The following is a 15,346-nucleotide window of genomic DNA, read 5'->3' on the forward strand; positions in this document are numbered from 1 at the left end:
CCAAGTCATATCCAGGGAGGATTCTGGACAGTGGTTCATCTTCCTTATTGAAAATACCCTTGACTACATTTTAGGTCATATGGAAAATGGGCAGATTTTATCCCAAGCCACATTGACAGCACTTCTGAATGTTCAGGAATGCAAATGGCTTCATTCCTGTGGGAGACCCAGTGCTGCACAGACCTTATTTTTCCTCTCCCAGTCTTTCTGAACACTCTGTCATGTTGTGTGTGTTGATGAGAATGATTTTCTTATTGATAAATGGAGCAATATATTTTTTTGTTTTACGGCTCAATTCTCGCTCCTTCTCTTCCATTTTTAAGGCAAAAAAATTAGGGCATGTCTTCCTTCCTGGCACAAAATTGTTTTACTTTATCATAGCCAATCGTATTGTAAATTCATAAAAGCGTCTAGAGACTTGATAGTAAATTAAAGATGTTTCAAAACGATCATGTTTCCTGAAAATGATGTGCAACTTTATTGCAGAAGGGATAAGAAGCTGAAATTTCTATAGGACTCTGATTCATTTCCCCATCCTGGGGTGACAGAAAATGAGTTGAGGAAGTTACCCTGGGCTTGGGGAAGGATACCGTGGGCAGGAAAATAGTGCTTCCTCCGCACACGTCCAGGCTCTGCAATCTTGACGAGCTTGTATTCCGAAGGGTGTCAGTTGCTGGCATATACAACTCAAAAGCCGGGGCTTTAAGGGACCGCCTGTTGCATTTTTAATCCTAAAGCAGTCTAGACTTAAAGCTTTCGTAACTGAACTCAAATCGGAATCCGTCACACGTACTTCATATTAGCTGGCGTCTCTGGCATGATGGTGGTAGCCGTGTAAAATATTTGTTTGGCTTGTTCAGAATTGAATTGTAATGTTGTAAAGCGAGACATTATTGCTGGCGTAGAAGCTGCCAAGTCGCTAACGCCCCTAACAGCGTTCTGCCAATGAGTCTAAACTGCGGGAGACGCTGTCACCCTGAGCAGAACAGAGAGCCCGCCCAGACACGGGAGGAGGACCCTGTATCTGAGTAGCCGCGGAATCTGTTAGCTGTCTCTCCTGTGTAGCCATTGTTGGTGCAGACTTGTCTCAGACTTGGACTTGCCAGGGACAGTCATGTTTTCATGCTCCCGCCCCTGTCACAGTGTCTGGCACGTGACTGGAACCAAATACAGTGAAGTCCCCTACATTCGAACAAGTTCCGTTCCGAGAGCGTGTTCGTAAGTCCGACAAAGTTACCCTAGGTACCCAGCTCACACAGTCAGCTAGATAGTACTGTACTGTAATCGTTTTATAATACTTTCCACACAAATAATACATAAAAAAAAACAAACCAACCCCCAAAATAAAGAAAACACGTTTAATCTTACAGTACAGTGCTTGAAAAGTACAGTAGTACCAGCTACATCACTGCTGCTTTTCCGCTTGCTTCCGGACATCCTGGGCCTGAAATGAAGGTACTGTACTACTGTACTCTACCCAGTACTGTACAGTAAAGTACACAAAAGCGCAAACATTTGTGGAGGATGCACGCACATGACAATGTACGCCAGACACGTGAAGTAACTTTCCGTGATTGGACATGCGAACGCACGTTCGCATGATTGAAAGTACACAACTTGAAGGTTCGTATGTATGGGACTTCTTGTAATGTTTGTTGGGATATAGCAACGCTATTTTGGCTCCGCCCTGCCCCCTCACTCCTTCCTTCCATCTCTCTCCCTCCTCTTTTCCCAACCCTCACACTCACCTTTGGGCTTTGCTTTCTAGGCAAAGCAGGAAAAACGCCAGCTCCGTCTCCCAGGATTCTTGGGAGCAAAACTATTCCCCTGGGGAAGGCTTCCAGAGTGCCAAGGAGAACCCCAGGTATTCCAGCTACCAAGGCTCCCGGAACGGCTACCTGGGCGGGCACGGCTTCAACGCCAGGGTCATGCTGGAGACCCAGGAGCTCCTCCGCCAGGAGCAGAGGCGGAAAGAGCAGCAGATGAAGAAGCAGCCCCCTCCCCCCGAGGGGCTCAACAACTATGACTCATATAAAAAAGTCCAGGACCCCAGTCACATCCCCCCCAAGGGGCCCTTCCGGCAGGACGTCCCCCCCTCCCCTTCTCAGGTCGCCAGGCTGAACAGACTCCAGACTCCTGAGAAAGGGAGACCCTTCTATTCCTGAGAAGGAGAAGAACAGACTCTTCGTGTCATGCAATAAAGGACATTTTCCTATGAAGACTTGTATTTTGGGAGTTTTTTTGAAACCTCGGTGGTAGTATGGAATATTTCTGTTGCTGGTATTAGTGCCTTTAAGCAGTGTGGGCTATTCGATGGAAGGCCTTAATGTCTTTGCCACTGTGTCCCAAGTGTCTGTTTCATGGAAGGACTTCCCGCCATCTGACAATCACCTGTTCGAGGCATCGTACGCTCTGCATCTCTCAGGTACTGGGAATCTGGCCCAGCCCGGGAGACGTCGTGGCTTCGTGTTACCGCCCCCTACAGCTTGTGGCAACAGATTACCCTGAAGTCAAGGGTGACGCTGGACCCTCTTTTTTCCCTTTAAGTTTCTTAGGTGAGGTGACATCTCCGTCTCTGGTGGATGAAAGTGGGTGACACACACCAGAAATTGGGACTCCGTGGTACTTCCCGGCACAGTCATTTTTAATCCTTTGTAACCAGTATGGTCTCCCTTTTCTCTCTCAGCCCCTTGCGACAAGAAAGTTCCTTCATCTAAAAGGAGCTAAGCCATATTCCAACACCGTCTGTTTATCGGGGGGGGTCCTTTTGTAACTGCCTTATAACTCAGTGTTACCAATAAAGTGATTATTCTGTCTGTGTGTATAAATACCCTTGCTCTCAGTCCTGCCCCTCACATGTGTGTTGAGTCATGGCTCTGCGTGGGGAACAGGGGAGACAGGCGTCAGCCCTGGTGGGGCAGGGGGCCGCCCACCCGCCGGCCCAGTGTGTGTCATGACACGGTGGGTGGTAGGTAAGGAAAGAAAGAATTCTCCCAGGATGAGCGTCTGGCCCAGTACATCCCAGCCATTCTTTGTAAATTAGTTTCTGTTTGATGAGTTGGCAGGAAGGGCCTAGCATGGAGCAGAGATCAGTCGGACACTCACTTCGGGATTCCAGAACCTCACCTGCTTTCTCCGGTTTTTAAAGTCGGTCGCAATGGACGGTTGTCTGTTCATCCACCTGCTGTCTCTCTGCCTGGGGATGTCATCCAGGTTTCAAGATAATTCTGCCATGAAATAGAAAAGGTAAATAAGAAGAAAGGCTGTTCCACATGCCACAGAACATTCTGGTGTCCCCAAACAGGGAGAACAGAAGATTGCCCTGGTGTCAATACGTTCATGTACGTGCGGGTCACGAGGACCTGGGTTACTCCCGTGTTCCCGTCTTCTCATTTGTTGGTCTGAACCGTGGCTGTTGTAAACCGTGGCTGGATTGCTAAAGTGCCTGCAAATCCCGATGTGAGAAAAGCTTGAGATGAAATTTCAGCATACTGTGTGTTAACAAAAAAGAAAAAAAAAGACATGTACCGATACGCCTATTTTCTATTTTTTATTTTTACCGGCACATTGTATTTTTGTGTCCACTTCTTTTTAGAAAATATGTGAGGGGTTCATCCCCGTACCTACGTCTCTTTCGCATTTCTGTGTAATGGTTCTGTTTGTTCACGGAACATAGCGGTGTTGAAATGTGACCAGTGTAAGCATGGTGACCTCCGACGACAGTTGCTCTTCCTCACAGCCTCCCCTGTGCTGTGAGAAACAGCTTTCCCTGTACATATGAGACTTCTAATAAAAGGCATATTTCTTCCTGTTCTCTGTGTGTCTGTAGTATTCCTGTGAAAACTCTCCTAGCTGGGTTTTTTTAGTCTACCAACAGATGTAATTTTTTTTTCCATATTTAGAGAAAGTTGAAAGTTTCCTCATCTCTGTCTGTGCAGACACGGAAGTGGGTGATTGATTGTTTATTTGAACACCTGAGGAGAGAGGGGACAGGAAAGAGAGAAGGACCTAATTAATGAGTCCACTGGAAGGCCCAGGCTGCCCGGAGTAGCCGGGAAATTCGGAATGGGAGGAACCGATACACTAGAATAAATAAAAGAATAATTATACAGAGAGCGATGTAATATTTCCGTTGTTGCCCTTTGCACTATGGACCATTTCAGCAAGGCGAATGTTCTGCTTGAGTCCTGACCGTGTGTACCTCGATCCCAGAGAGAAGTCCAAATTCAAGCTGACTTCCAAACTAGCCTGGTTCTTACTTCCCAGATTACACAATGAGGCTTTGCTCCTTCTTCCAGAGGGACACTCATTCATATTTGTATGGTGCTTTGAAGGCACAAAGGGCACTAGATCCCTGGGTGGGTCTTGTGCACCATTATGGTCGTGGTCCCCACCCAAAGGGCAGGCTTTGCAAAGACCTGTCCAAAATGCCCTCCCAGGGAGGGCCGAGCATCAGCTGGTTGCCATAGCAACCCTTATCCTGCCACTAAATCCAAACTCTGTCACCTCAAGATTAGCAACGAGAGGTGTATAGCAAGCCAGGGAGATAACACGTCTTTGGTTCTTATATGCCTACAAGGTGTGGGAAAGGAGAAAAGCGAAGATGGACAGATTTGTTAATTTTCTCACTGACCAGGAGGCCCGCTGCAAATGCCAAAACTCACAGGTTATTTATCTCAACTGACAGTGAGAAGAGAGACAGTACTGGATGTTGTGGGAGCCTCGATCACAGAGGATTTGTTGATTAAAACTGACAGTTTGAGCCACACAGAGAAGAGGTGGAGAAATAGATGTGGGTCAGCACAGAAGTGAGAATATGCCCGATGAAGCAATCTTGTCTAAATGAACTGGCCTCTGCTCCAGCACATCTCACAAGGACCAGAGGGAGCGTGTGTCCGCAGGGAGAAGTCTCAAGTCAGGAAAGGGTGCAGGTGGCAACCCCAAGGCCCTCACACAGCTAAGGATGGGGGTGCAGCCACTCAACTGTCCCTCAGAAAACGTGGTCCCCCTGTTATCGCCTCTCTTAGGCCATTAGGACTACAGATAGTCTTATAAATATGTATATGTAACTATACATTATAAAACAACATTATATAATGTAGCAATAGTCTGTGTAACTCAAGCACCACACCCACCTCCTTTCCCTGGAGTCAGTTAGACCAAAGGCAGCTCAGAGGTGAGCGGATCCCAGGTATCTCACTAAAAGGAAGGAGAGATGGACCCGGGCTCCTCAGGTTTTCTGCTAAGGAAGTCAAATCTATCAACTCCGAGACGGTAAACCAAATGAATTTTGTTTCATCGAGCGGGGGCCATTGGTTTTGTTGCAAACCCTTTTTGAAAAAGGGCAGAAAATAAGCAAAGATTGCTGACCACCACTTAGGCGGCAGTGGGCTTTGTCATGATCTGCCACCATGAGTCTGAACACGAGGCCAGAGGGAAGAAGAGACCAGGGGTCCGGAGGCTTCTCTGTCCACATCACTCACCCCAAAAGGGCACTCATCTCCTGGGCTGCTCCCCTTCTCCGATTGTTTTCATTAGGGAGTAGACGTTGTTCGTCTATACACATGACAGGCACATGCAGCAGATGTGAAATGCATATGTAATTCTATATTTAGCTGGTTATTTTCATGTGTCCCTTATTTCATTCTTAAAACCCAAGTCTTACCTCCAGTTGATACCAACCTGAGCTTAAGCAGATAGTAATTTGTTTCTGGCTCTGTTTGCTGGTCCTGGCAGAGGAAGTGACTGAGGTTCCATCACGCTTGTCCCATCGTGGATGTCCTTGTACGACATGGTGTGCTGTACATCTAAATGTCTATTTAACAATCAGTTCTTTTCTTCTTTTTTTTTTAACAATGATTACTCTGACAATGACATGTCAGGCAAGGAGGTAATCTTTTCTTACTTCAGAGACAGGATATCATCTTAATAAGGCAGCTAATAAGAATGTTCACAGGTCAGAAAGTGAGAATGATGGAGAGACTTTAATGGAAAAACCATCTTCAGCTCTGAGTAATGATTAGATCACAAAGCTGGTTGAATTAAATTGACTTTTTTTTTTAATGCAAGGAGGATGAAGGTTGTAATTCTGAGCATAAGCTTTTTTTTTTTTTTTGAACAAGAAACATATTTTACTTCAGATTTCATAGAGAAAAGGTGGGCTTATCATCGCCTTCCGCACAGAAGGAGCTTATTTTCCCGTTAGACGGGTTGTTCCCTCCAAAATTCATCATCTTCCCGGTCAGCATGCATCTTCCTCTGCCTCCTTTTCCTTTTCCCTCAGCTTTCATATTCAGCAACGGAAAAATCGATGGGTGCCCTTTGTCCATAAATTTAGTTTTTTTAGATTAAACCCTGTAGTGGAGAATTTGATTTTTATGAAGGATTCTATTATGAGTCAGATAAGATCAAATGTCTTTGCTAAAGAGAGTAATTGCGTTTCCTCGTGAGTTTTTTTTTTTTTTTTTCCTTTCTGAGTTTAAATTTCAACGATCAGTTTTTATCTCCTCATTTTTTATTTTTTAAAGCGAGTTATCGGTGCGCTGGCCTGTCACTCCCTAGATGTGTCTATTTCATTCCGGACCAGGGAGAAAAGTGCAAGAAACAAGGACCAAGGCGTCCCACTGTGAAGCTGAACACTTACTCCTCTTTCATCCTTAACATTTATTTCCTCACAGGATCAATTAAATGTGTGAAAAAAAGCGCTCTTTTGAATTGCTCAACTAACTGCTGAGTCACCTTGCACTGTCGTTGGCTTAGAAAAACCGTTTGGAGTTTGTTCCCATCTCTGCATCTGCAAAGTCTCGTGATGATCTGAGTCTCCTCCTGGGGTGTCATCAGCTCTTGGATCAGCGGCTAGAAGGTGGTGTCAGGGCAGGAGCCCTTCTCCCTTCTCTGAAGGCAAGTTGCTGCTTGCTAGGAGGCTCCTTCTGAAACTGAAGTTTGGCTTCCATGAGGGACTTTACGATGCAAATATTTTAAGTACAACTTTGAAGATTTTGCCATTAAAAACAGTCTTATGTGGCTCAGGGCCCAGCCGACTGCAAACTACAAGGGGGAAATGCCATAAATTGGTGGCAAGGGACAGGAAGGAAACAGTTCAAATTTCTAAACCAATCGTGACCTTGGTGAATGATTTGGTTTCAGGGTTCAGCTCATATCTGACTTGCTTTTTTTTTTTTTTTTTTTTTGCGGTACACGGGCCTCTCACTGTTGTGACCTCTCCCGTTGCAGAGCACAGGCTCCGGACGCGCAGGCTCAGCGGCCATGGCTCACGGGCCCAGCCGCTCCGCGGCATGTGGGATCCTTCCGGACCGGGGCACGAACCCGTGTCCCCTGGATCGGCAGGCGGACTCTCAACCACTGCGCCACCAGAGAAGCCCTCTGACTTGCTTTTATTCAGCTCTCGTTGTCAGTGGCAACAAACTTATCACGGTTGTTTATGTTGGGATGAAATGGGAGCAAACATTAGTCTGACAACCCAGACAGAGGTGGAACGAGGACTTGCCCTGAAAGCCGGGTATTTTGGAATCATGCAAAGCTTTGAACTTGGCTTGTGGGGCCTCCAAGTGAATTTGTCCTGCGCATGCCCTTGACTTGCAACTCCATTTCCAAGGCTTCTTTAATGTCATCTGCATGACTTGCCTCCCATCTGAGCCTAAGGAGCTCGCCCTCTGGTCCAGGCAACCAAAGCGTTAACACAGAATCTGAACCAGCCATCAGAGGGCACAGCAGCCCCTGGCTCCCACCTTACCGGGTTGACTTATGCGTGTAGTGCTTTACAATTGGTACAGCATTCTCTTCTTTCGCATCCCCAAACCCTGTGAAGCACGTTAGGGAAATGAGAGTCCAATTTTACGCATGAGGAAATGGGGAATCCGAGAGCTTGTGACTTGCGGGTTGGTGAACAGCCCAATCACAATGTGGAACCCATTGTCCTGAACCTGTGGGGTTATAAGGGTTTTAGCAAAAGGATGTTTTTCTGTTTTTAACAATTTAAAATTCCTTACTTGATGGTAATTCATTGATTGAGAAAAGAAACACAATGTAATGCATAAAGAGTTAGGAAATTAACAATGCCCTGAAAATAAATTTTATTAATCATAATACTATCTGCGTGCACTTACAAATACATATGTACATATATACATTATGTGAGACAAATACACTGGTTCTATAATGGTTTACTTTAGTCCAAAAATGCCTTTTGAAATAGACAACCAGCCAGGCCTCCGTGTGGATCTGCAGACCCCACTGGGTCCCTCGTTGCTAACTACTGTTCCATTCTTTGGATCCTTTGCTTCTCTATTTAAACCTCTTAGACCAGAAAGTATGTATTTCTAAGCCAGGTTCTAATGTTGAGAAAAGAAAGAGTCCTATGAGATTAAAGGCAGACAAATTTAAAAAAATAAAATAAGGGTCTGCACCGTGGGGAAAGCAGGATGCTTTAGAACACAGAGTGGCCACAACAGAAAGCCAGTCCTAGCAGGCGAGTTTCTGAAGCAGATGCAAGAGAGACTCCCAAATGCTAATACAAGATAGAAAAGATCGCTGCAAGATTGTGCAAAAACACAATGACAATTTGCATTAAATCATCAGCTGTTTTCAGCACAGATGGGAAAAGCCTGTTACAAAATGTTGTAAGACATTTGCGGCGGGTTTCAAGCTGGACAGGCATTAAAAACATTCTTAAGCTTTTCACGTTGGAATAAAAATGTAAATCATTTTTAGTGAGGAGTTCTTCTTTACCTATCCTTTTTCTTTGTATTTTATTTTATTTTTGGTAAAGAGATGACATACGAATGGCCAAGGGGAAACGATCCATTTACAGAGTTGGAGAGATAAAATTTATCTCCAAAGAGGCAGAATATTAATTATGCATAGAAAGAAACTTTTACTCTGAGACATTCCCGACGAAACCAGTGGCTTATTTCACTCCAGATCCTAATCAAACACAGTCACAGCATCTGGAGAGAAACACAGGAGGTTACTGGGTGTGTTTCAGGGCAGGGGGCAGGGTTGGGCGGCTCCGAAGGGTGGGACACCTCTTCCAGGAGGCTCTCTGGGGTTTGCCCGCTGCTTCACTGTACAGCTGTGTCCATCCTCTGCTCCTTTAAATGGGCTGTGGGGTTGTGAAGCAGGAGCCAGCAGCTGATGCTCCAGGGCCCACTCCTCTGATCCGTGTCCCTGGAGAAGAGACGCAGACAGCCACAGACTTCGCATCTGGAAGAACTGGCTGGCCCAAGGAAACGAGTTTCCAATAACTAATCCAACTGAATGAGGCACTTCCCTTGGCTCCAGCTCTCCTTCCCGTAAGCCAGGAAATGTTGTCTCCATTCATTAGGGGATGGCTCATCAGGGACTTCTAATCTCTGATTGGCTACTTCATACACTGTGGTAGTATCTTCCGCTGCCCATCTGAAGTCCTTTTAGGGTTCCCTCTGGATTAATTGAAAGCCATGGATATCCTGTTTGTGTGATCTATTCAAGGTAATTGTAAGGCCATGAAGAGGCCAATACTGATTTTTAAAGAAGATACCACTTTACAAGGCATGAAATGGACAATGTGTAATGTGGAGTCAGTCTAGGGAAAATCATTCATTCATTCATGCACTCGTTTGTAGTTCCCACTGTGTGCAGAGTTCCGGGTTAGATGCTGGGAACACTCCAGTGAGTAACACAGTCTCATTCTAATGGGGACTTGCTGATAGCAGTCAGAGGGTGAAACTAGCGTGAGGAGAATGAAGGGGGGTTAGGGAATAGAGAATGAAAGGAAGCCAGGGATCTTCTGTTTCAGGAGATCACAGCTGAGCAGAGGTCTGAAGGGGTGAGGGAGCCCTGGGGCTGTCTGAAGGAAGAGCCTGCCTGGGAGAAACACCCATAAGTGCAAACTTGAGGCCACCGTGTGCCTGCTGTGTCACGGAGCAGTCAGGAGGCCAGGCTTATGATTTGTCAGGTGAATGGGCTGGGGAAGAGGAGGGTCGTGATCGGAGCTGGATGAGGAGGAAGTAAGGGCTGGAGTCAGGCGAGGACAAGAAGTGGTATCAGGCCCGCGGGGCCAAAGGATGGCTGGAGTTGGGGACTAGAGCTGATGAGTGTGGTGACCCAAGGAGCGATTGTGGAGGGGTATGGAGGGTGTGTCCGTGGGAGAAGGTGGCCGGTGTGAGACTGTCAGGGACCGAGAGACCAGTACGGCAGAAGGATCTTCTTCGTGGGTGTGGAAATCAATTCCAGCAACAAAGATGGTTGCAAGACAGTAGTGCAGGTGCTAACGTCGTCACAAGATGGAGGTCTGGTAGAAACCTGCCACCAAGAGTGGAATAGCACATATTGTAGCCAATTCACAGCTGCAAAGAACTGGGGGAGGGTTGGGGAGAAGGGAGGAGGGATGCCCTGGAGCCTCAGCAGGAGTGAGAGGGACACCTCGCCCACGGCCAAGCCCGAAATACGCACAGTGTCAGGGGAAAACAGCCACCCCTGGGAGGGCCGTGGGGTCGACAGGAGGAAGAAGTGGCGGGGTTGGAGAAAGCCCTCCAGGGATGTCAGACGACGTTAGGAGCACAACCCAGGCATCTTGGGCGTCTTCTGATGAAGTGAAAGGGGGTGCAGAGCGAGATAAAGTTCTGTGGTCTCTGAGGGGGAGGTAGAAATTCAGTTCTAACCATTGCCTACTTCTCAGATGCCAGAAAGCAGGAGTCTTGCAAAGTGTTACGGCCCCCTTTGCCTAGGAGTGGGCTGCTATGACTTTTTGCATCACAGCAGCTGAAATGCCCAAACCCACGTGATGACAATAGATGCATCCATCCATCCATCCTTCCATCCATCCAAGGGCTGATATATACCAGACAGTGTGCCGTCACTGTGCATTCAGTGATCAGCTAAAGAGACATGGATATTCTCATTAAAATTACAGTCCAAAGGCAGAAGCAAACACTAATTAAATAAACACACTAATAGATGTAGTACGTTTAGCTATGACAAGGGCTCTCAAAACCAAGTTGCTATGAGAGAAAAACAGGAGGAGGGGACATAATTATGATGGGGACAGTGAAAGGTCTAGTGAGTTGAGACCTGAAGGATCCTGAAAACCTAACAATTTGGCAAAATATCGAGAACCTGGAAACTTCATAACCTATGGTGTTGAGGTTTCATTTTCTAAAATGGAACTAATGAAACAACCCAAAAGGTGGACAGATTTATACCCAAACCAGTTTAAAAAAATTGTTTATTACAAAAATTGGACCTAAACATGCAAAAATAAGAGAATGGTTAAGTAAATTATGGCATATGATGTACTCGTATGTTATCAGTTATTAAAGTGAAAATAGCATGTATATATAGGAGGTTAATTTTTTCTCAGTAAATCACTCCATGCGGATCACGAAAGCTCTAACACGTGAAGATCTCTGAAACACTTTACTACGTCACTTAGTATTAAGAGTAATAAACTTGGAAATACTGTTGATGTGGAATGATAAAAGTGTGCCACCTTTTAATCAGTTCCTTTTCTTTTTATAAGGGCCTTATTTGTACCATAATATGTAACAAGAAGCCCCAGAGAAAGAAGAGGGCTTCAACCAAGTGACCTTTGACAAAACTTTGAGTTTTGTTATTTATGGACTGAGAACAGTAGAGAGTCGTATGGCCTCTGTACCTCAAACAGCTGCCCTCACGGGTCCTCAGGTTATTGCCAGTGATCCCCAAGTTACTGCCAGTTTAAAGCCCTTGAATGTTTCAAGTGGTTCCTGCCTCAATTTCTTAGCAAGTAACCATCCCATGTTCTCTGGGTAAGCGTCATTGATCAAAATTATTTTGACCCCTCTTCAAATCTGCTTGCTGCGTGGGAATTCGTTGGTATTGACCAGTGACTTAAGCTAAAGAAATTAATAGAGAAACTACCTTCCACTGAGCGTGTGTGAGAGGTTTGGGAGAGTTTTATATTTTTCCTTAATAAAAAAAAAAGCTGCGTGCAATAAAAAGGAGCCCGAGAAGTTTTCTAAACCCTCAGGTTGGTCCAGCAACAAAAGCCTTACAGCCTGTTTTCTTAATCATTTATTCAGTACCTGGAACAAGCTGACATCTCTTACAATGATGAACTCTTGGCCTGATCTTTTCTGATTGGCCTTTATCAAAAGATTTTAAAGTTTAATCAAGAAAAGAATTGTTTACGGCTTCCCTGGTAGCGCAGTGGTTGAGAGTCCGCCTGCCGATGCAGGGGACACGGGTTCGTGCCCCGGTCCGGGAAGATCCCACATGCCGCGGAGTGGCTGGGCCCGTGAGCCATGGCCGCTGAGCCTGCGCGTCCGGAGCCTGTTGCTCCGCAACGGGAGAGGCCACAACAGTGAGAGGCCCGCGTACAGCAAAAAAAAAAAAAAAGTAAAGAATTGTTTAAAAGCTTAGCTGTTACAAATACCGGAAGTTAAGAGCTCTCACTTAGCTATGGATTGATCTTCAGGATGGACAGTCGGATTCTAGAGGGGAAGAGCATCGGACGTTCTCTACAGGGTGGGGACCTCCCTAGGATCTCTCTCCTCCCATTCATGGCTCAAATCACAACTTTTCCAGAATGCGTCCACGAGATGACTACTTTTCACTAGAGCTCATGTTGAGGGCGAGCCAGAGACACAGAGAAATCACGTAACATACTGGGAAGTTTAGGTACAAGTTTTCCAGCCCATCCTTGGGAGGATGAGGGAGGTGGGATGAGTAGCAAGTGCCTGGCGCTTAGGAAGTCTTTTGAATCCCGAAATGACAAGCTGCTAAGGCGTCTAGAACCATCTGATTACTATTTAATAACGGTGGCCATTAGGAGACTGTCAAAGATTCATGCTCTGCTCGGGAGTGCCAACTTTCCTCTTGAAACTTGGAGAGACTGGCGAAAATGTTGGCTTTGGCAGATGGGCTCTTGGCATGCGTGGGAGTATTGATCACCCTTGCAGGGTAGGAAATGCTACTCTCTCTCTGATTAAAAGTTTCTTACGAAGGAGAACACCAGCTTAAGGTGGTCAGCATCGTTAATAGCCTACATTTAAGAGATCTCTACATTAAGGAGTGTCTGTTGCCAGAGTGTCCATCTGACTTTAATGGATCTGACATTAAAGAAATCTGACATTTCTTTTCCCTTTCAGATGCTGTGTCCTTCTTTAGTCTGACTCAATCATCGTGCCTCTTCGCTTTGCCCATTTTCTCTATAAACCTTTCTTTGCTAACATCTATGGCTTTTCATGTGAAAATGGGACCATCAGTTGGAAAAAACCCACGAATACTAAGACTTTTAGGGATACGCATGTTAAATCCCGTTTTGGTGAATCTGAAGGTGAGATACTGCAACACCTTGCAAAGTGATTCATCCACACTGCAGGACTCGAGTCTATTCAAATCCAGATGAGACTTTGGCCCATTGTTTTAAAAACAGCTGGATCCCCTCAAGACCCTAGAGGTGCACCCTGAATCCTTGGTCTTGGGTGAGCCCTGAGGCCTGATTCTGTTGCTTAAATCTCCACATTGATCTTTTCACCCAGTTAACCTCAAGGATTTGTTGAATCCCAGCATTGTGTTTCAGGCTTATTTCTGGCCTTGGTTTATATCTCCTCTATGCAAGCCTTCTTTGGTGACCCAGCCTCCACTGTCTTTTGGTTTGACCAAGCAGCTCAGCTCCATCTCTCCAAACGTGTTCCAGGCTTGGATCGCACTTTGCTGTCCCCAAATGACACGCAGGACACTACATCCAACACCTCTGATAGGTTAACTTCATGAAATTAATTGACCATGAAATTAACCTGGCTTCTTTCTCATAGTAGACAATAAATGTTTGTTGAGTGAATGCTTCGCCTGAAACTTTATTTAAAGGACTTGAAGTTTTTGCTGTAGTGTCTTTCTGATTTCCCTTTTTGCACTTAAAGCAAGCGTGTAGTGTTTCTGTAAACAATGAGTGAGAGACAGAGAGAGACAGACCAAGGTATAAAAAAACAGACGTAGGTACATTTGAAGTAGGAAAATTTTTAAAGGGCAAATACTCCTAGACTCTTGTGTGACTTTGAGAGTTATTCCTAATGAAATTTGACATGTTTTAATAAAATTCAGTGGATGGAGTATTGACCCCCACCTTCATCCCTGAAATGTTGGTGTTCCTCTGGGATATGTCCTGGGTCCTCTTCTCTTCTCTCTTTTGTCCCCTTCCTGTTCATCCCTTCTACTGCCACCTGTATGTTGAAGACACCCGGCCCCCGTGTCCCCGGGACCCTCACTTCTCCCGTGGTCTTCGCTCTGCTTTGCTCTTGTCTACGGCGCTGAGGAGCCACTGCCTCTGCTGCTGGCGCCCTCTCTGGGTCTACCAGTGCCTGTGCCCAAGGCCATGGTCTCTGGGGGCCCTCAACCTCCCACTGGGGCTCACCGTCCCTCCCCATTGCCCCCTATTCTTGTTTGTGACACAAATCAGTGCAGTGTCAAGGGGCATGGGCTCAAGTCAGCTGACCTGGGTTTGGATCCCAGCTTTGCCACTTACTCACTGGACAATCTTGGCTTTTAACCTCTGCAAGTCTCAGTGTTCCCATCAGTGAAATGGGGACAGTACCCCATTTCAGAACCTACCAGATAGGATTGCTAAGACGATTTATCAATAACACAACTGCTTAGTCCCATGCTTAGAACCTAAGTGCCCCCCAAATGGTAGTAGTTTTTCTTCTTCACAGATTCCTTTGTGAGAGTATCTCCTTCAGTTTTTCCTGGCAGCCCCCTTCTATCCATGGGGCTCAGAGGGAGTTTGCAGGGATGTTCAGAAAACTGGATCTTAAACAGTCACTGGGCTCTTCACTCTCCACCCACTGGTCCCTCTCCCGTTCCCTCCTCTCCTCCAGAAGATGCCTTTTTTTAAAAACATCTTTATTGGAGTATAATTGCTTTACAATGGTGTGTTAGTTTCTGCTTTATAACAAAGTGAATCAGCTATACATATACATATGTCCCCATATCTCTTCCCTCTTGCGTCTCCCTCCCACCCTCCCTATCCCACCCCTCTAGGTGGTCACAAAGCACCGAGCTGATCTCCCTGTGCTATGCGGCTGCTTCCCACTAGCTAGCTATTTTACGTTTGGTAGTGTATATATGTCCGTGCCTCTCTCTCGCTTTGTCACAGCTTACCCTTCCCCCTCCCCATATCCTTAAGTCCATTCTCTAGTAGGTCTGTGTCTTTATTCCCGTCTTGCCCCTAGGTTCTTCATGACCATTTTTTTTTTTTTTTAAGATTCCATATATATGTGTTAGCATACGGTGGTGGGAATGTAAATTGATACAGCCACTATGGAGAACAGTATGGAGGTTCCTTAAAAAACTAAAAATAGAACTACCA

At 45.8% G+C, this 15,346-nt stretch overlaps 1 protein-coding gene across 14 annotated transcripts in view; it reads left to right on the top strand.

Moving 5' to 3' along the window:
* Positions 1-3,810, top strand: part of PARD3 (par-3 family cell polarity regulator) — a 637,508-nt gene extending 633,698 nt beyond the window's left edge. For all 14 annotated transcript variants that reach the window (XM_079913062.1, XM_079913076.1, XM_079913072.1 and 11 more), the window contains one exon: positions 1,769-3,810. In XM_079913062.1, coding sequence (XP_079769188.1) covers positions 1,769-2,165 — 397 coding nt within the window. In that variant the 3' untranslated portion in view covers positions 2,166-3,810. The remainder of the gene's footprint in view (positions 1-1,768) is intronic.
* Positions 3,811-15,346: the final 11,536 nt, after the last annotated feature.

Source organism: Stenella coeruleoalba (assembly GCF_951394435.1).
Source record: "Stenella coeruleoalba genome assembly, chromosome: 2".
NCBI classification, from domain to species: Eukaryota; Metazoa; Chordata; class Mammalia; order Artiodactyla; family Delphinidae; genus Stenella; species Stenella coeruleoalba.